The 21,852-nt window shown below is 33.8% G+C and overlaps 1 protein-coding gene across 7 annotated transcripts in view; it reads left to right on the forward strand.

Moving 5' to 3' along the window:
- The window catches only part of MYO9A (myosin IXA), a 282,301-nt gene that overhangs the window by 141,969 nt on the left and 118,480 nt on the right, over positions 1-21,852 (forward strand). For all 7 annotated transcript variants that reach the window (XM_042988478.1, XM_007084561.3, XM_042988481.1 and 4 more), the window contains 3 exons: positions 7,585-7,660; positions 16,010-16,153; positions 17,517-17,556. In XM_042988478.1, coding sequence (XP_042844412.1) covers positions 7,585-7,660; positions 16,010-16,153; positions 17,517-17,556 — 260 coding nt within the window. The remainder of the gene's footprint in view (positions 1-7,584; positions 7,661-16,009; positions 16,154-17,516; positions 17,557-21,852) is intronic.

Raw genomic sequence — 21,852 nt, forward strand, 5'->3', positions numbered from 1 at the left:
AACTTTCTCTCCCAGTGCGCCCTGGAGATTGCTACACCACACTAAGGACTCTCGGGGCCAGGTCCCTCTTCCCCAGGAGTGTGCACCATGGCTCTGCTTTGCAGAAAGTCATATACTTCCAAAACCTCAGGGTTTTAGCCCCAAAAGATCCAACCACTTCACATCTGCCAAGCTGTCTCCCTTCAACTTTGGAGATCCTTCTATGTCTCTACAGATCGATTTCCTGGGTGTTCCAAGTAATCTGACCTCAACATAGCTGTGTTTGAGGGATGAGCAATACCTGGGGTTCCCCTACTTCTCTGCCATCTTAACTCCTCCCCAGTTCCATTCCAGTCTTGAGATGACCATAGCCTTGGCCAACAGGTTGAATACAACCTTATGAGAAACCCTATCGGAACCTCCAAGCTAAGCAGCTTTTGAAACCTGTCTCTCTAGAAAGTCTGTGATTATGATAACTGTTAAAGTGCTAGGTTTTGAAGTGCTTTAATATGCAATGGGTAATAATACACCAAATCATGAAATATATAGGGATAACTTTAATGAAATACATGTTAGACCTGTATACAACCAAGGGGAATTGAAAAATAAATAAATGGAGATACATGTTTTTCTTTTTCTTCTTCATTTTCTTTTTCTTTCTTTCCTTCTTTTTTTTTTTTTTTGAGATACATGTGTTTCTATTGTTGAGATGTCAGTTCTTCCCCAGTTGGATCAATAGTTTGAATGCAATTCTGATGAATATCACAGCAGATTTTTTGTAGAAATTCATGAGCTTATAACTAAGATTTATATAGAAATATAGAATACCTAGGATGACAAAACAATTTTGAAAAAGAGCAGTTAAGCTGGAGAACTTATACAATACGATTTCAAGACTAAAATAATGATGACATTGTTCTCTTATTCTTAAGATCAAGATATCACTAGAACCAAATAAAAATCCAGGAAAAGATGTACACATAGAAGTCAATTGATTTTCTGCAAAGATGTTGAGATAATCCAGTGGGGTTGACTATAGTCTTTTGAATAAATCACATTGGAACAACTGGGTATCTGTATGTAACAAGAAGACTTTTACCTTATATTATACATAAGATTGAACTCAAAGTGGGTCATACAGCTTTTCATAAAGAGGAGAACTATTAAATTTGTAGAAGAAAACCTGAGGAAAGTCTTTGCAGTCAGGCAAAATCTTTTGCCAGGCAAAAGTTTCTTAGATCGGACATAAGAGCATAACTGTTAAAAAAAAAAAAAAAAAGATGGAGTTCACCAAATTGAAAATTTCTACTTTGAAATAGATCTTAAGAAAGCTAAAAGCATACCACACCCTGGGTGTGGGAAACAATATTTGTGTAATAATTTATGATACTAATAACTGATAATGGATTTGAAAACAATATTTTCAAAACCCCTGTAGTTAATAGGATCAACAGTTCAGTTAAAAATAGCCTAAAGATTTGAACATGTGCTTTAAAAAAAGAAGATCTATGAATGATCCTTAGGCTAATTAAAATTATCAGTTTCATTCATCATTAGGGAAATGCAAGTTATAATCACAATGAGGTCATATTAACACCCTGTGACATGGCTAAACTTTAAGAAGTTGACAGTACTAACTGATGCTGAAGATGTGGAGCAACTGGGGGTACTTATTTACTGCAGTGTGCAGTGTAAAATAGTATAATTGTTTTGGGAAACAGTTTTGAATAAAGGTGCGCATGTACTTCCCATATGTTCCATTAATACCGATCCCTGGTATTTACCTGAGAGAAATGAAAATATGTGTTCATGGAAATATTTTTATAGATCAATTATTAAAATAGTGTGCTGAGTTAAACCTTACACAAAAGAGAACATACTGTGTTACATTCCATTTATGTCAAATTCTAGAATATGCAAACCAGTCTATATGCATAGCAGATAAGTGGTTTCCTTGATCCAGGAAAGGGGTTGTAGGGGTTGTCTAAGAAAGGGTATGAGGGAACTTTTGGGCAATGATGCAGATATTCTCTGTCTTCTTTTGGTGGTGGTTTTATCTAATCTTACACAACCATATACTTAAAAATGCATGGATTCTATATGTAAATTTTACCACAATAAAAATCACATATCATGAAGCCTGACAAAAGTCACAAATGTATAGAAAAGACTATTTTGCATGGAATTAAGAATATAAAAAATAAAAAAGTGTATGATCAGAATTCCTGTTTGAAAATGAATAGAAACATGCAGGAAGTGCTAGAGTGTTACTTTGTTGAAGCTTGCAGGGAAGTCAGGAAGCTATCTTTTTCTTGAATTGGTAGAATATAGATATTTATCAAAGTTGGTAAATCAGTATGGGTAAATAAACATGAATGTGTGCTTTATAGGCAACTACAATAGTAAAAAAATAGAAACAAGTTTATCTTTTACAGTAGCTTAAGAAACCTTTAACAAATGAAACCAAAAAAGAGAAAAAAATGAGTTTGAGTGAGATAAATGAAAAATATGAAATAAAATACAAGAAACAAGTACTGCTACTTATAATTACTAAAAACAGATTAACCTCATCACTTAAATTCCCAAAATGAATTTTTCAAGAAGTTCAATTAAAGATTCTTAAAATGATGAACATAGAAGGGTGGACAAAGATAGACCATGCAAAGATGAACAATTGTAATAAAGTTAGATAGTAATCTGAAGCTCTACACTGATAGAACTTACAAAATGGTTTAGTTGAGAAAGACAAAACCTGACCTCACTGGCAAGTTTTGAGATCTGATAAAGAAATATTAAATAAGTGTATAAATCTAAATAAATATTTACTTTATAAAACTTAGTAGTAAAGCTTAATTTCTTGATTCATGGGAAGAAAACAAGGTGAAAATAAGTACAGGGTAACAACATCTGAGATGGGAAGGGGATAGCTAGAATCGGACCTTTCAGAAATTCTTATACTCTTTTTAGGGGAACCTGGTGGCTCAGTTTGGTTGAGTGTCAGACTTCAGCTCAGGTTATGACCTCAATGTTTGTGAGCTGGAGCCCCACATGTGGCTTCCTGCTAGCAGCCTGTCAGTGCACAGCCTACTTTGAAGTCTCTGTCCCCTTCTTTCTGCCCCTCCCCCACTTGCATTTTCTCAAAAATAAGTTAAGTATATTAAAAAAAGTTTCTGTACTCTTTAGAAAAAGGGAAGAGAGAATTTAGTTTAGAATTCATGGATATGTTAAAAATTCAAGGATAATCAAAGAAGAGAGTATAACTTCCAAAACAAAAGAAATCAGAATATAAAGAAAATAATTCAGTAGAAGTCTGGATAAAAACATATAATAATTAGGGCGTAGAAGGCATAAAATAAGTTAATAAAAATAGAAATAACAGTAATATTATGTTGGGCCAAACTAAATAGTTAAAAATCAGATTATGCAGTTAAGAAAAAGAAAACTCGGGGCGTCTGGGTTCGACTTTGGCTCAGGTTGTGATCTCACAGTTCATGAGTTCAAGCATTATATCTGCTGTCAGCATAGAGCCTGCTTCAGATCCTGTCTCTTTCTCTCTCTGTCTCTCTCTCAAAAATAAACATTTAAAAAGAAAAAAAAAAGTAATTATAAGATGTTTATACAAGAAAAACCTAAAACATGAACACGAAAAGATTCAAAATGAAATACTAGAATAAAGTTGTATCAGAAAATTTGTTCTTGCTTTCTTGTATATTTTCCCACCACCTTTAGGCAACTCATGTTAAGATTTGTTACTATAGTTTTGCCTTTCCTAAAAATTTACAGAAATGGAATAATTCAGTTTGTATTCTTTTGCGTTCTGATTCTCTTATGCAATATAATGGTAAACATTCATCTATGTTGTTTCATATTTAAGTAATTTGTTGCAGAGTTATATAGGTATAAACAATTGTATATCATTCGTTTCTTGATGGATATTAGGGTTATAATACTGTTTTGAGCTGTTGTGAGAAGCCCTGCTATAAACATTCAAGTCATTTTGTGTACTGCATATGTTCATTCCTCAGGTAAAACTTACGGGTTGTTACTGTGTCATAAAGTAGACATGTTTAATGTCATTAGGAACTATCAATCTTTCAGCACTTTAAAGATACTTCATTCTGAGGGTGCCTAGGTGGCCTAGTCGGTTAAGTGTCTGACTTTGGCTCAGGTCATGATCTCACAGTTCGTGGGTTTGAGCCCCATGTTGGACTCTGCTAACAGCTCAGAGCCTGGAGCCTGCTTTGGATTCTGTCTGTGTCTCTCTTTGCCCCTCCCCTGTTCACACACACACATACTGTCTCTCTCTCTCTTTCAAAAAATAAACATTAAAAGTATATACTTCATTTTCTCCTTGTTATATATTATTTGTGATGATCAATTCAGATGTCATCCTGTTGTCATTCTTTCATGCCTAATGGACCTTTTTTCCTCTGGCTGCTTGACATTTTCTCTTTGTTTTCTGGTTTTCAGTAATTGTGATTTCCTAGATATGATTTATTTTTATATTTATCCTGTTGGGGATTTGCTGTAGCTTTTGGACCTGTGCTTCAATTGTTTTTTATCAAATTTAGGAAATTTTTGGCTAATATTTAAAATTTTTTTTTCTGCTGCAATTTATTTTCTTCCTGGATGTCAGTTACATGTTTTTAGCATATTTGATATTCTCTCAGATTCCTCATACTCTGTTCATTTTTCTTTTATCTTCTTTCATTCTTCAGGTTGGATAATTTTTATTTATCAATTTCAAGTTCATTGTGCTGTTTAAAGTCTTCTCTTAAACCCATAAAATGAATTTTTAATTTTAGTTTTTAGTTCCAGAATATCCATTTAGTTCCTTTTTACGGTTCCCTATTGTTCCTTGAGATTTGCTGTCTGTTAACTCATAAGACAATCTTCAATGTGAAGTTATTGAATATTATGATAGCTATTATAGTGTTTTGTGTTTTTTTTTTTTTTTTTTTTTTGTGCCAATCCTGACAAGTAGGCAATGGTGGGACCTGAAGCTGTTGTGATGGGATCAGGAGAGAGGTGCACAGGCCTTCATTTTCTGAGTGATCAGTTGCCAGTGTTCAGTGTATTATCCCTTTTAATGTTAAACTATTTAATAATTGATGTTGAAAAATCATCATACAGAGAGAAATAAGAAAGTGAGTTAATATGCATAAAAGAACGACCCTCAAAGATATGCCCTATTGTGTTTACAGGGAAGATACTCCAAGAAAGAGAAAGAGATTTCCTGTGAGTACTTTATAGTTTAGAAGCATTTAATAACATGAATCCAGTAAAGCAGCAGTACAAATTTGAGAGTATAAAATACCAGAATGATACTGAAAATAGGTATTGAACTACTAAAGCACACAGAGGCATAAAGCTAAATCTGTATGAGTTCAAAAAATAGGGGAAATAGCTGAAAATTGAATTACTGATATTGAAGAAAGTTCTGGGATTATTATGTTTCAATACACAAAAGAAAATAATAAATATGGAGGATAGAAAGGGAGAATTTGTCATAGGGATAATTGGTGCCTATAACTAAACAACTGATTAAATAAAACAAAAACAATGAATTCAAATATATAAGAAAATAAAGTCATTCAAAGTTCTAAGAATTTGTTGATCTCAGGATATATTTCCAGTAATAGTTTATTGGAAATTCTCCTGGGGATTTACTTAGGAGTAGAATTGCTGGGTCATATGGTAATCTTATGTTTATTTTTTTGATGAACTGCTCGAGTGTTTTCCAAGGTGTCTGTATCATTTCACATTTCAACAGTGTATAAAGGTTCCAATTTTTTCGTGTCCTTGGGAGCACTTATTATCTGTCTTTTTGATTATAGCCATCCTGGTGGTTGTGACGTGGTATCTCATTGTAGTTTTGATTTTCATTTCTCTGATTACTAATGATGTTGAGCATCATTTTGTGTACTTATTAGCCATTTGCATGTCTTCTTTGGAAAAATATTTATTCATATACTTTGTTCATTTTTAAATTGGGTTGTCTTTTTATTGTTCAGTTGTAAGAGTTCTTTTTATTTTCTGGATTCAAGTTCCTTATCAGATATTTGATTTACAGACATTTTCTACCATTCTGTGGGTTGTCTTCCTACTTTCTTGATACGGTGTCTTTTGAAGCATAATAGTTTTACATTTTGATGATGTCTTTTTATCCATTTTTTTTCTTTGGTTGCTTATGCTTTTGGTGACATATCTAAGTAATTTTATTGTCTACTTCAGTGTCAGAAAAATTTACTTCTGTATTTTCTTTCAAGAGTTTTATAATTTCAGGACTTATATTTTGATTTTTGGTCCCAACTTCATTCTTTTGCATAAGGATATCTAGTTTTCCCAGCACCATTATTGAAAAGATTATTCTTTTCCCATTGAATATCTTGACACCGTTGTCAAAATTCAATAGATCTTAAATGTAAAGGTCTGATTTGTATTCTCAGTTCCTTTCCATTGATTTATTTGTCTTTGTTTATGTCAGTACCATAATGTCTCAGTTACTCTGTCTTTGTAGTAAGTTTTGAATTCAGGAAGTGTGAGTCCTCCAATCATGTTCTTCTTTTTCAGCATTGTTCAGGTGGTCTGGGTCTTTTGCATTTCCATATTAATTTTAGGGTCAGTTTATTCATTTCTGCAAAAAAAAAAAGCCTCTGGAATTTTAATAGAGATTGCATCAGTCTGCAGGTAAATTTAGGGAACATTGCCTTCTTAACAGTATTAAATTTTCCAACCAATAAGTTTGAAAGGCATTCCATTTATTTAGGTTTTCTTTTAATGTTTTGTAGTTTTCAGTGTAGACACTTTATACTTTTTAAAATTTATTGTTTAATATTATTTTGGTCTTATTAATGGAATTGTATTCTTAATTTTATTTTCTGATTGTTTATTACCATTGTATAGAAATAAAAATTGACTTTTAAGTATTGATCTTATATTTTATAATTGTTCTGAACTCTTATTAGTCCTAATAATTTTTTGTGAGTTACTTAGGATTTTCTACATTTAAGATTGTTATCTTGAATAGATACTTTTATTTCCTTTCCATTGTATTTTACCTATATTAAATGTGTGTTGAAAATTCGTGGCCTTATGTGTATAGAGCTTCAGTGTTTATCATATGATTTAAAGTAAATTATAACTTAAAAAATATCGGTAAAGGAAGTAATTTATTGTTTTTGTTTCTCAGTGTCTATACATAAGATTAATTGATCTCTAAAATCTATGGTCCATGTCAGCAATATAATTATTGCTGAAAAATGATGCAAAGGAATAATTAGGAATTTTTTGAATATTAAAATAAATGAGCATATACATTTCTAGACCTTCAGCCCAGTTACCCTTGATTTTCTGATAATGTTTAAATGAGAGAACAATTAAAAAGATTTATTATTTAATTCCCTAATTGGGTTCATTGTTGATTAAGTCAGATTTGTAAGTAACAGTCATGTGCCTTGGTTCACATTCTTATTTTGATATTTCTGACATGTTTAGCAAATATTTACTATCGAAGTACATTAATTTCATTTGCCCTTAGAAAAATTGTTTTATGTGTAGTTTCTTTTAGCATTGATTTGAAAATATCTGCTTTTTATATGTTAGGTATAACCCGGAAAAATCCCAAAACACCTCTTTCTGATCTCCAGGGCATGAATACTCTAAATGAAAAAAATCAACAGTAAGTATGTTTGGTTTGTGTTTTCAAAGAGGTATAGAAGAAATAGTTAGAATTCTTATTAATACTTATGTGGCTTTAAAAATATGAAGCAAGGTGTAGTTTGTTTTTCTTTCTTGAAGCTTTTATAAATGGTATAATAAGGTTTGAAACTGGACTAAATATGTGTAACTAGTCATAGTACTCTTTGCAACAGCAGTAGCTATAAGAGGTTAAGACTGAGAGGATTTGAAATGGTGTATAGTAAGTATGATATACATGTTTAATGGGAAGCTCCTATTCCGTCTTTATACATTAATATAGACTTTGCTATAAGAGAATATGCAAACACTCATATAATTAGGAAGCACACAAACAAAATGAACCTACCACCCAAGTTCAGAACTAGAAGATTATTAATATTGCTACAGCTACTTTTATATTATCTGATCATTCCCTTCCTCCCACCCCTCAGATAACTGCTATGTAGAATTTTATGTTTACCATTACTGTACTCTTAAAAAAAGTTTTACAGGGGCATCTTGGTGGCTCAGTTGGTTGAGTGTCTGACTCTTGATTTCAGCGCAGGTCATGGTCTCACAGTTGTGAGATGGAGCCCTGCATTCGGCTCCATGCTGGGCATGGAGCCTGCTTAAAATTCTCTCCCCACTACTCCTCCCCCTCTCATACACGTTTGCACTCTCTCTCAAAAAAGTTTTATCATAAATGTATGTTTTTTCTAAGCCATAGATTGTCTTTGCTTGTTTTTAAGTTATACAGAAATATTAGTATATAGTATGCTGTCTTCTATGATTTTTTCCCTTCAGCAATATTCATCTAAGATTCATCCATCTTGTTGCATACAGTTTATTCTTTTTAGTTGCTGTATAATATTGTATGCTATTGGGGGGGGGATAGGGAGTTACTGTTTAATGGATGCAACGTTTCAGTTTGGCTAAAAATTCTGAAGATGGATAGTGGTGATGGTTGTAGAGCAATGTGAATGTACTCATGCCAATATACTCATATACAATGTACACTGAAAATATTAAAATGGAGAGAGAACAGATTGGTGGTTGCCCATGGCCTGAGTAGGGGGTGGGTGAAATGGGTGAAGGTGGTCAAAAGGTACAAACTCCCAATTACAAAATAAATAAGTTCTGGGAAGTAACAGATAGTATGTATAGTTGCCATAGTTAATAATACTGTATTGTGTATTTAGAAGTTACTAAGAGAGTAGATCTCAAAAGTTCTCATCACAGAAAAAAATTTGTAACTGCGTATGGTGACAGATATTAACCATAGTTATTGTGGTGATCATTTGGCAGTATATATAAGTACTCAGTCAGTATGTTGTAATATAATGTGATGTGTCAATTATTTCTCAATAAAAAAGTAATAGTTAAAATGGTAAGTTTTGTGTTATGTATTTTTTATCAGTAAAAGAAAATATTTTATCACATTAAAAAAATTATTGTGACACTAATATACCATAATTGATTTGTCTCTCAGTGGATATATGAGTGATTCTTTTACTATTAGAAATGGTGCTACTTTAGGGGTGCCCGGGTGGCTCAATTGGTTGGGCGTCCGACCTTGGCTCAGGTCATGATCTCATGGTTTGTGGGTTTGAGCCCCGCATCTGGCTCTGTGCTGACCACTCAGAACCTGGAGCCTGCTTTGGATTCTGTGTTTCCTTCTCTCTTTGCCCTTCCCATGCTCATGCTGTATTGCTCTCTGTGTCAATAATAAATGTTAAAAAAAAAAATTAAAGAAATGGTGCTACTTTATTATTAAAAATTTTTTAATTAAAAAAATTTTTTTTTTAAATGTTTATTCACTTTTTGAGAGACTGAGACAGAGTGCGAGCAGGGCAGGGGCAGAGAGAGGGGGAGACACAGAATCCAAAGCAGGCTCCAGGCTCTGAGCTGTCAGCACAGAGCCTGACGCGGGGCTCAAATTCACAAACCGTGAGATCATGACCTGAGCCTAAGTCAGATGCTTAACTGACTGAGCCACTCAGGCACCCCATATAATTTTTAATTTTTTAATGTTTATTTTGAGAGAGAGAGCAGGTGTGTACACATGTGTGTTGGGGGGATGGTGGGAAGAGAAAGGGGAGAGAGAGAGAAGCCAAGCAGGCTCCGTGCTGTCAGCACGAAGCCCAATGTGGGCTTGGTCTCATGAACCGTGAAATCATGACCTAAGCCGAAATCAAGAATCAGATGCTTAACCAACTGAGCCATGTAGGCACCCTGACTAATGGTGTTATTTTAAACATGCTCATACCAGTCTTCTGGTTCACCTGTTATTACATTGCTAGGATATTTACTTATTAATGGAACTGTTAATTCAGTGGGATATGTGCATGATAGTTTTGTAAGATAATCCCCAGTTTTTCCCCCAAAGGAGTTGTACTAATGTACACTAAAAGTGGCAGCTAAAAGTTCCCTTTGCTTCGTTCCTTGCCAGCACAACTCAGCTGACTGTCTTCTTAACTTTTGATAATCTGGTGGTTATAAAATGCTATTTTAGGATTTGCTTTTCCCTGCTTATTAATGTTGTTGAACAATTTTTATATATTTTATGGCCATTCATGTATTTTGAAATATCATTTCTTTGTCCATATCTTTTTTAAAAAGTATTCTTTATAAATTTTATGTACTGGTGCCATTTCACTTATGTTTCAAATGTATTCCCCCAATTTGTAACTTATCTTTTTACTTTCACCATTTTTAGCAATCTACGCATGTCCATATATAGACTTTTGCAATTGTATCCCATATATATAATTATGTAATCAATGCCACAGTCAAGATACATACCTTTTTCATAATCACAAAAGAATTCACTAATGCTGCCTATTTGTATTTACCCCTCTCCTTCCCTGTCCTGTCCTCTAGCAACCTGTGGGCCTCTAGGGCCTGTGAATTAAATTATGAAAGACAGATTAACAGGAGAAAAAGTATATAATTTTTATTAATGTTTTACATGCATGAGTATTCACAGAAAAGAAGTGAAACTTAAAGAAGTGGTGTCATACTTGGGGGCTCATATACTCTTTTTTTAAAGGAAAGATGTTTTCGGCTTTAAAAGGGATTATAAAATGTGGGGTAGTGACTAGGGAATAGATGGGGGAACTAATGGAAGATGAGGGTTATTTTAGTAAGGTTTATTTAAGCAAACTCCTTTCAGTTCCTAGTCTCTTATTTCAGGTGATAAAAGCTGCTCTTCTCTTCCTTATAGGGGAGAGGGGGACACTTTTCACAAAGGGAAATTTATGCCCTACTTTTAGGAAGTTCAGGGGACGGGAGAGAACTGACTCTTCCTGTGTCTGTTGATTCTTATTTCCCTTATGTAGTGTAATTTGGGGTGACATGTCCTAATCCCCTTCATAACTTTGAGATTAGCTCTTTAACGTTAAACGTGGTGCTTAATTCATTAGGTTATTAAATGTATCAGTAGTTCATTTCTTTTTATTTCTTGAGTAATCTGTTTTTTAGTTGGGTTGTCTTATTATCAGGTTGTAAGAGTTATTTATATATTCTAGATCTAGGTCCCTTATCAGATACATGATTTCAAATGTGTTATTGGAAGTGTGAAGGTTTTAATTTTGAAGAAGTCTAATTTATCTATTTTTATTTTTTGCTATACTTTTGTTGTATTTAAGAAATCATTAAGCCTAAGTCACAAAGGTTTACTCTCTGTTTTCTTTTAAGAATTTTATAGTTTTAGCTTTTAAATTTACATCTGTAATTGATTTTGAGTTGTTTTGTATATGCTAAGAGATAAAGATCCAATTTCCTTCTTTCCCATGTGGATATTCAGTCCCAGTACCATTGGTTGAAAATACTGTTATTTCCCTGTTGAATTGTCTTGATACCTTTGTCAAAACTCATTTGACCATAAATAGAATTGTTTATTTCTGGATTCTCAATTTTATTCTATTGATATGTATGTATTTCCTTATGCCAGTTCCATGTTGTCTTAATTACTATAGCTTTATAATCAGTTTACAAATCAGGAACTGTAATTCTTCCAGCTTTGTTTTTTTCAACATTGTTTTGGCTATTCTAGATTCTTTGCATTTCCGTATGAATTTTAGGATTATCTTGTCATTTCTGCAAAAAAAAAAAAAAATCAGCTAGGATTTCGCTAGAGGTTATATTGAATCTATAGATTAATTTGAGGAATATTGTCATGGAATATCTTTTCACTTCTTTAGATCTTTAATTCTTTTAACAATATTTTTTAGTTTTTAGTGTACAAGCCTTACACTTCTTTTCTCAAATTTACTAAGTATTATTTTTCATGCTTTTATAAATGAAAAATTTTTTGCTTTCATTGTCAATTGTTCATTGCTGTTATATAAAAATTTAATTGAATATTTTAACCTTGCTTAACTCATAAGTTCTCATAGTTTTTTAGTGGATTCCTTAGAATTCTCTATATGTAAGATCATGTCATATGTGAATAAATATAATTTTACTTCTTCCTTTTCAACTTGGATGTCTTTTATTTCTTTCTCTTACTTACTGCCCTGGCTAGAAACTTCAGTACAGTGTTGAATCAGTGTGGCAAGAGCTCACATCCTTGTCTTATTCCTGATATTAGTGAGAAATCTTCAGTGTTTTTTTTTTTTTTAATCATGAAGCATGATGTTGACTGTAGGTTTTTTTTTTTTTTATAGATGCCCTTTCTCTGATTCTTTTTTTTTAAAGCTTACTTATTTATTTAATTTTTAAAAGTCTTTTGATGTTAATTTATTTTTGAGAGAGAGAGAGGAAGATTGTGAGCAGGGGCAGGGCAGAGAGTGAGGGAGACACAGAATTTGAAGCGGGCTCCAGGTTCCGGGCTGTCAGCACAGAGCCCCATGTGGGGCTCGAACTCATAGACTGCAAGATCATGACCTGAGCCGAAGCCAGATGCCCAACTGACTGAGCCACCTAGGCGCCCCAAGTTTGTTTATTTATTTTGAGAGCGAGACAAAGTACACGAGTGGAGGAGGGGAAGAGAGAAAGGAAGAGAGAGAGAGAATCCCAAGCAGGCTTTGCCCCACCAGCACAGAGCCTGAAGTGGGGCTCAAACCCACAAACTGTGAGATCATGACCTGAGCCAAAATCAAGCCATCCAGGTGCACCTGATTCTTGAGCCTTTGTAATACAAGTGACATCTCTCCTCTGTACTTAAGTACCAGAATTTTGTATGATCTGTCTAGAAACTCTTTTGTTAAGTTTTGAGTCTACTTGATTGATCTATTTTGTTAATGATTTTTCATGTTGTTTTGCTTTATAAGTGATTTCTTCCACTTCCTCATCTCTAAATCTTCTCTTACTGGTTTAAAATCTTGAAGTCATCCTTAATTCCCTCTGTCTCAAGACACTCCCCATTCAATCCATCAGCAAGTTACATTGGCTGTATCTTAAAATGATATCCTGAATCTCACCATTTCTTACTACTTCCACTGCTATTGCCCTGGCATAGATTATTATAATAGCTTCCTAAAGTAATGTCCCTGCTTTTGTCCTTGGCCCCTCAAGCAGTATTCAATATAGGAACCAGATCATTTTAATATAATATGTAAATATATGTAATATAAAATACGTTAAAAAAAATTTTTTTTTTTAACGTTTATTTATTTTTGAGACAGAGAGAGACAGAGCATGAACGGGGGAGGGTCACAGAGAGAGGGAGACACAGAATCTGAAACAGGCTCCAGGCTCTGAGCTGTCAGCACAGAGCCCGGCGCGGGGCTCGAACCCACGGACCGTGAGATCATGACCTGAGCCGAAGTCGGACGCTTAACCGACCCAGCCACCTAGGCACCCCTAAAATACATTTTAATATAAAAAAGCTGATTCATGTTTTGCTGAAAATCCTTCTTTGTCTTTCTTTCTCATTCTCATTAAAACCCCAAAATTCTTACATTTCCTAGAGGGTATATGTGACATGGTTTCCTCCTTCCTAACTCTGACTTGATCTACCATTTTTCCTCTGTTTACTCCACTCCAGCCTTGCTGATTTATTTAATATATCTCAGACTCATCAACAAAATTCCTGCCTCCCAAACTGTGTGTTTGCTCTTCTCTCTGAGTAGAGTGTTCTTCTTTCAGATAATTGCTTGAATTGCTTTTTATCTCCCTTAGATCTCTGTTTAAATGAAATCTTCTCCATCATGCATCTCCTTGACTTCCCTATTAAAAAGCCTAGTGTCCTGGCATTCTTCTTCTATGTTTAAAATTTTTCCTTGGCACCTATTATCTGACATACAATGTGTTTTTTTATGTGTTTGTTTTCTTCCATTTGAAGTTAAGTAATATGAAGATGCTAGAAAAAATTGACACTATTTGGTGCTCAATAAATACTTTTGAATGAATAAGTATATTCTGCATTTTTATTGGTGTTACATCTTTAATTTTTAGGACATTTTTGTTACTTTGTTTTCTCAATTTTTTAATTTTTCACAGCATCTTATTTTATAGATGCAATATTTTCTCTCTTCTCTAAGAATATTACTGAGGGCTTAAAACTTTTTTTTTTTCCGCCTGCCTGATCTTTTTTTCCTTTAAGTTGTTTATGTCATGATAGTTTGTTTTGGTCTCTGTTTTATGCTCATGGCTTTACTCAGATGTCTGATGAACCTTGGTTGACTGTTAATATTCATTACTGAAACACTGAAAGACTAATTGCAATCTGATTAATTGGGTGTGTTGGCAATGTATAGAACATATTGGTATCTTTGGGTCTTTCTTCCTGGGATGGCCACATTGCACACAAAAGTTTATTCTGATTTTCTCCCTGAAGGATATAGTCTTAGCTGCTAGCATTCTGGAGCCAGTGGGGTAAAAGGGTTGAGAATCTATTTTCAGTATTACCTTTGACTTCTATATAGTATACTCATCCTCTGTTGTGCCTGGTGCTGCCTAGTCCGTGGTTCATGGACTCCTCTTTCATCCTCTTGCTTAGGTAAGGGATGGCTATCAGGCTTCATGGAGTTCTAAATGCTTCTTTACATACACACATACACACACACACACACACACACGTATATGTATACATATATATATAATTTATTGTCAAATTGGTTTCCATATAACACCCCGTGCTCATCCCAGCAGGTGCCCTCCTCAATGCCCATCACCCAATTTCCCCTCTCCCCCACCCTCATCAACCCTCAGTTTGTTCTCAGTATTTAAGAGTCTCTTATGGTTTGCCTCCCTCCCTCTCTGTAATTTTTTTCTCCTTCCCCTCCCCCATGGTCTTCTGTTAAGTTTCTCAGGATCCACATATGAGTGAAAACATATGGTATCTGTCTTTCTCTTCCTGACTTATTTCACTTAGCATAATACCCTCCAGTTCCATCCACATTGCTACAAATGGCCAGATTTCATTCTTTCTCATTGCCAAGTAGTATTCCATTGTATATATAAACCACATCTTCTTTATCCACTCATCTAACTGCTTCTTAAACTGACTTTCAACTAGTGCTCTTGTTTTTAACCCACCTTCCCCACCACTTCCACAGGTACTTGATGGAACTCCAGAAACTCTGGAGCCTTTGAGAGTTCTGTAAATACAGATGCTTCTCATTCTTCCTCGTAGCCAGTTTAAGATTGCTTTCTGTATTCCTCTGTTTTCCATATTTCAAAACTGTGTTACTCTTGTCTCTTAGTATATTTTCTTTATTCCTAAGTGTTTATTCCTTTAAAAGTTATTTTATTAATGTTTTTATGGGTTTCTGGAGGAATCAAAAAATGTGGTCAATTTGCTGCTTTACCTGGAAAGCCCTCTATTAACTCCTCATATTGTAATCACTGATAATTTTATCTGTTTTGTTCACTCCTCTATCTCCAGTGGCTAGAATATTGCTCAGCCTATAGAAGATACTTAGTAACTTTGGTGGATGTGTGTGTAGTGAGTGAATGTGTGAATAAGACCTCCCAGGAAGAAATTAAATATTCCATAGAATGGGACAGCCTATTAGGATTGTAAGTTCCTTCAATAATATTTGGAAGTTCTAAAATCTAACAAAGACAAAAACCATTATGTTACTATAATAACCTTTTATTATTTACTGATTGTAAATAGTTAATGGATTAGATTTAAAGATATTAGCTGTATGATGTGCTCATCTACATGCACATTTGTATGTGAATGTGCCAGAATCCATAGAAATTCTTTGTTCTGAATGAGGAAAAGATTAGATTGATTGGTAATCTCTGTGCTAAAACCATTTTTTGCTGGGTTAGCTCTTTTTGTAAATTTTAACTTCAGTGTTGAAAGTTTTAAAATTTACTTATTTAAGCAATGTGGGGAGTATTGTAGATGTCTCAGTTAACTAAAGCAAATTGTACCGTATTTAACTTTTTACAGTGATACATTTGATATTGCCTGGAATGGCAGAACTGGGATTCGCCAGAGCAGACTGTCAAGTAGCACCTCCTTGCTTGATAAAGATGGGATATTTGCTAATTCAGCTAGCAGCAAACTCTTGGAAAGAGCGCATGGAATTCTCACGTTAGTATTGATCAGAAATGTGGATTGGTTTTTATGACTGGTTTAAAATTTCTGGCTAAAAAAAGAAGAGGGGTGATGGTGAATCATTATTTTCATGAGGAGAATTTTGAGTGAAACAAGTGAATCAAAAATAGTATTGAGAGCTGTGAATCTCCTGCATTAAGAAGCTTGGCGGTTTGTTTGTTTTCATCTCCCCAGGAGAATCATGGTTGGATGTACTTACGGAGATAATTCTTCATTAGTCTTTGGACAGACCCTACATACAAATAGAGTAAAACTGTTCACACTTTTTATGATTCTCAGTCTTGAATTGCACTTGTCCTTTAATTTTGACAGTCCTAACAAATTGGGCAGTAAAATCCCCTATGAAATGGGGACTGAGACTATATATAGTGATATATAACCTTTATCCAGCCTGCCATTCTTCATTACCTAATTATAGGACTGCTTTGAGGGTATAGGTTTAACTATGCAAGGTGGACCAGTAAAAAGTTCTTAGCTACCTGTATCCATGTATTTCAGGCATTATTTCAAAACATATTTTTTGACCACTAGCTGGTATGACTGAATTGGATTCCTTAATCCCTAAGTCATCACTTAACACTGCTAATAGGCTCAATTTATTTAAGTTCCGCGATGCTTCAGAATTATAAATTAACTCATTTAATCCTCACAACAACCAAGAGGTTGGTGGTATTATGATCTTCATTTTACATTATTACATTCTACATTATCTTACATTATCACATTAGTGAAACCAAGACTTAGAGAAGTTAAAACTCCTACACTAGTAAATGCTAGAGTTTTAGATTCAAGCTTTGGTCTTTCTGACTCCCCAGCTTATGCTCATGAGCTCTGGGCATTATTCCTTTTATTTCTTTAGCCGTTAAAAAAAGTCTTGATGTGAATATAATATTGGGTTATAAAGAAGAAAAAGAGCAGAAGAGAATTTTTAATTCAAAAGGGAAAGATAAGAATTTTTTGATACGTACATTTTAAAAATCTATGAAATTAGACATCTCTTTAAAGTCTTAAAATGACAGAAACAAAGTTTCTGTAGGTATAGGAAAGCAGAATTCTATTAATGTCCAAAAGGAAACAATTTTAGTTTTGAATGTACAACATTATGTTACTGATTATCAGGCTTGAATCTGTTTATACCTATATTGTAGAGCAGGTATCTCTTGTTCCTTTTCCCTGCTTATATTTCATTCCTAAAGGTGCCTGCTTAGTTGAACTAGACAGTGTTTTCATATAGAGGACCAGTATCTTGGAAATGGGTATATAATCTATTGTTTTACCAGAGACCTGGAAAGGATTCATCTGTACTGTCATTATTTCTAATATATGATCTGTCTTATAGGAGAAGCAAAAACTTCAAATCCAAGCCTGGACTTCCAAAGGTGAGTATTATGAAAAAGAATTTTTCTGTTTGTGCCCTATTCTGTAATATTTTTTTTTTTATTCATGCAAACAATCTTTAATAATCCCAGATAAGCAGTACCTTATTTGTACCCAAAGTAGGGATTAATTTTGTATATTCAGTTAAATCTGTTTTAGAAATAACACTGGATGTTAGGAAATGGCCAGGCTTAATGGTTCAGGTAAATATTTGTGATATATCTCATATTTCAGTGTTTGAAAGGCTTTTGAATTACAAATGTTTTTTGTTGAGTAATTGCATCTTTACATTAGATCTTTTCATTTATCCTTAAGCCAGGCTAAGGTCAAATTTTGAATTTTACCTGATTTTAAATAGTTTCCAATTAGGGGCACCTGGGTGGCTCAGTTGGTTGCGTGTCCGACTTCAGCTCAGGTCATGATCTTGCGGTCCGTGAGTTCAAGCCCCGCATCGGGCTCTGTGGTGACAGCTCGGAGCCTGGAGCCTGTTTCGGATTCTGTGTCTCCCTCTCTCTCTGACCCTCCCCCGTTCATGCTCTGTCTCTCTCTGTCTCAAAAATAAATAAACGTTAAAAAAAAATTAAAAAAAAATAGTTTTAATTAGTGTTTGTCTAGCTTATCATCATTAGCATTAGTTAGCCAAGTTTTTCTATAAAGGCCCAGATAGGCTGCAGGTCTATGTTGTAACTACTTAGCTATGCTATGGTAGCACAAATGCAGCTATAGACAATATGGAACTGAATAAGTGTTACTATATTTCAATAAAACTTTATTTTTAGACACTGAAATTTGAATTTCATATAATTTTACACATGCCCTTAAGTATTATTTTAATGTTCTTTTAACCATATAAAATCAGTGAACAGGATTTGGCCCATGGCTGTAATTTGCCCACCCTGATCTACAAAGTTTATGCTGAGATGGCATTCCAAAAGTATTTACTTAATTTACTAAAGAAAGAAAAATCTTACTCTTTCTTCCTCTTGTACCCCCCTAAAGAAGTTCTGTCACTTGTAACCTTTTTGGTGAATTTCAAAATTTTAAAAGAACTGAGAAAGAGCTATTTATCCTCAGATTTTCTAGTTCAAAAAACAAAAAACAAAAAAATGAAGTTATTATTTCCTTCTACTTAAGCCTCTTTGGCTTCTAGAGAAAAGGTAATGCAATGCTTCTGTGGTTTCTGGTAGTGGTAAATAGTTTTAAAGCACAAAGAAAATTTATGTTAAGTGGTTTGTACTTTGTTCTTATCATGAAAAGATTTTATGTAGAGAAAAAGGCTACCACTTTCATTATCAAACATCTTTATCTGTTCATTTGTGTTTTCTTTTTCCTTCATTGTCTCTTTAGCCATTTAGTATTTTGTTTTTGTTTCAAGTTTTTATTTAAATTCTAGTTAATTGACATATAGTGTAATAGTTGTTTCAGGAAAAGAATTTAGTGATCCATCACTTACATAGAACACCCAGTGCTCATCATAACAAGTGCCCTCCCTTAATACCCATCACCCATTTAGCCCATCCCCTGCTTCCCTCCACTCCAGCAACCCTGTGTGTTTTCTATAGTTAATCTTATGGTTTGCCTCCCTCTCTTTTTTTCCCTTCCTTCCCCAATGTTCATCTGTTTTGTTTCTTAAATTACATGTATGAGTGCAATCATATGGTATTTGTCTTTCTCTGACTGAATGACTTCACTTGGCATAATACACTCTACTCTAGCTCCATCCATGTCATTGCAAATGGCAAGATCTCATTCTTTTTGATGGCTGAGTAATATTCCAGTGTCTGTGTACACATACACATATATACAAGATTTATATATATACATACATATATATGTACAGTGTGTGTATAAATATGTAAGTATATATATATTATATATAAATGTATATATGTACATTGTGTGTGTGTGTATGTGTATATGTATGTACTTTAGTATTTTGAATGCCAGCACTGAGTCTAGCTATTTGTACCATTCTTTTTACTCTCCTCAAATGGATAACCTTTCTTTAAACTTCATATGGTTTAAAAATATTCATGTTGGCTACACCTGAAATAATTCTATTCAACTATCAGTGACGGGAATCCCATCTATTTCTCTATTTTTATTTATTTATTTTTATTGGCGTATATACAGTGTTATATTAGTTTCAGGTGTACAACATATTGATTAATTGATTCTACACATTACTCAGTGCTCACAACCTGTCACCAACAATGTTATTACAGAATTACTGACTATATTCTTTATGCTGTACTTTTCATCTGTGTGACTTTTATTTTATAACTGGAAGTTTATATTTCTTAATCCCCTTTATCTATTTTACCCCTCCCCTCCAGCAACTATCACTTTCTTTTTTTTTTTTTTTCTGTATTTGAGTCTGTTTTTCATTCATCTGTTTTGTTTTCTGGATTCCACCTATACATGAAATCATGTGGTATTTGTGTTTCTCTATCTTACTTCACTTGACATAATACCCTCTAGGTCTATCTGTGTTGTCACAAATGGCAAGATCTCATTCTTTTCTATGGCTAAGTAGTAGTCCCATTGTGTGTATATGTGTGTGTTTGTATACACACACCCCACATCTGTATTCATTCATCTGTTGATAGACACTTGGATTGCTTGCATTATCTTGGCTGTTGTAAATAATGTTGCAGTAAACACAGGGATGCAAACATCTTTTCAAATTAGTGTTTTCATTTTCTTTGTGAAAATACCCAGTGGTGGAATTATTGGATCATATGGTATATCTGTTTTTAATTTTTTGAGGAACCTCCATACTATTTTTCTTAGTGGCTATACCAATTTAGATTCCCACCAACAGTGTGTAAAGGTTCCTTTTTCTCCACCACCTTGCTAAATATTCACTTGTTATTTCTTGTCTTTCTAATGCTAGCCATTCTTATAGGTGTAAATCAAAACCTCATTGTGGTTTTGATTTGTGTTTCCCTGATAATGAGTGATGTTGAGCCATCTTTTAATGTGTCTGTTGACCGTCTGTATGTCTTCTTTGGAAAAATGTCTCTTTGGTTTTCTGCCCATGTTTTAATTGGATCACTTATTTTTTGGCATTGAGTTGTAGAAATTCTTTTTACTAACCCCTTATTGGATATATCATTTGCAGATATCTTCTCCCATTCAGTTTGTTGCCTTTTCATTCTGTTTGTGGCTTCCTTTGCTGTGCAAAAGCTTTTTATTTTGATCTCCCAGTAGTTTATTTTTGCTTTTGTTTCCCTTTCTTGAAGAAACCTATCTAGAAAAATGTTATTATGGCTGATATCAGAGAAATTACTGCTTGTGCTGTCTTCAAGGATTTTTATGGATTCAGGTCTTACATTTAGGTCTTTAATCCAATTTGAGTTTATTTTTGAGTATGGTGTGAGAACGTGGTCCAGTTTCATTCTTCTGCATGTAGCTGTCCAGTTTTCCCAATACCATTTATTGAAGAGATGGTCTTTTCCCCACTGTATATTCTTGTTTCCTTTGTCACAGATTGACCATGTAGTCGTGGGTTTATTTCTGGGCTTTCTATTCTGTTCCATGGACTTATGTGTCTATTTTTGTGCCATATTGTTTTGGTAGTACAGCTTGGTAGTATATCTTGAAATCTGAGATTGTGATATCTCCATTTTTGTTCTTCATTTTTCAAGATTTCTTTGGCTACTCAGGATCTTTTGTGGCTCCATACAAATTTTAAGGTTATTTGTTCTAGTTCTTTGAAAAATGCAGTTGGTATTTTGATAGGGATTGCATTGAATCTGTAGATTGCTTTGGATAGAATGGGCATTTTAACAATATTAGTTCTTCCAATCCATGAGCATGGAATATCTTTCCATTTGTGCCACCTTTAGTTGCTTTCATCAGTGTTTTTTAGGTTTCAGAGTATAGGTCTTTCACCTTCTTGGTTAAGTTTATTCCTAGTTATTTTATTCTATTTGGTGCAATTGCAAATGGAATTGTTTATTTATTTTCTCTCTCTGCTACTCATTATTAGTGTATAGAAAGAACTGATTTCTGCATATTAATTTTGTATTCTATAACTACTGAATTCATTTATTATTTCTAATAGTTTTCTGTTTGGAGTCTTTAGGGTTTTCTATATGTAGTATTATATCATCTGCAAATAGTGTCAGTTTAACTTCTGCTTTACCAATATGGATGCTTCTTATTTTTTTTCTTGTCTGATTGCTGGGGCTAGGACTTCCAGTACTATGTTGAATAAAAGTGATAGGAGTAGACAGGGTTGCAAATATTTTTCTGTGTCAGTAAATACAGGTTACAGTATATTTATGAACTGT

The sequence above is a fragment of the Panthera tigris genome, chromosome B3, assembly GCF_018350195.1.
Source record: "Panthera tigris isolate Pti1 chromosome B3, P.tigris_Pti1_mat1.1, whole genome shotgun sequence".
Lineage (NCBI taxonomy): Eukaryota > Metazoa > Chordata > Mammalia > Carnivora > Felidae > Panthera > Panthera tigris.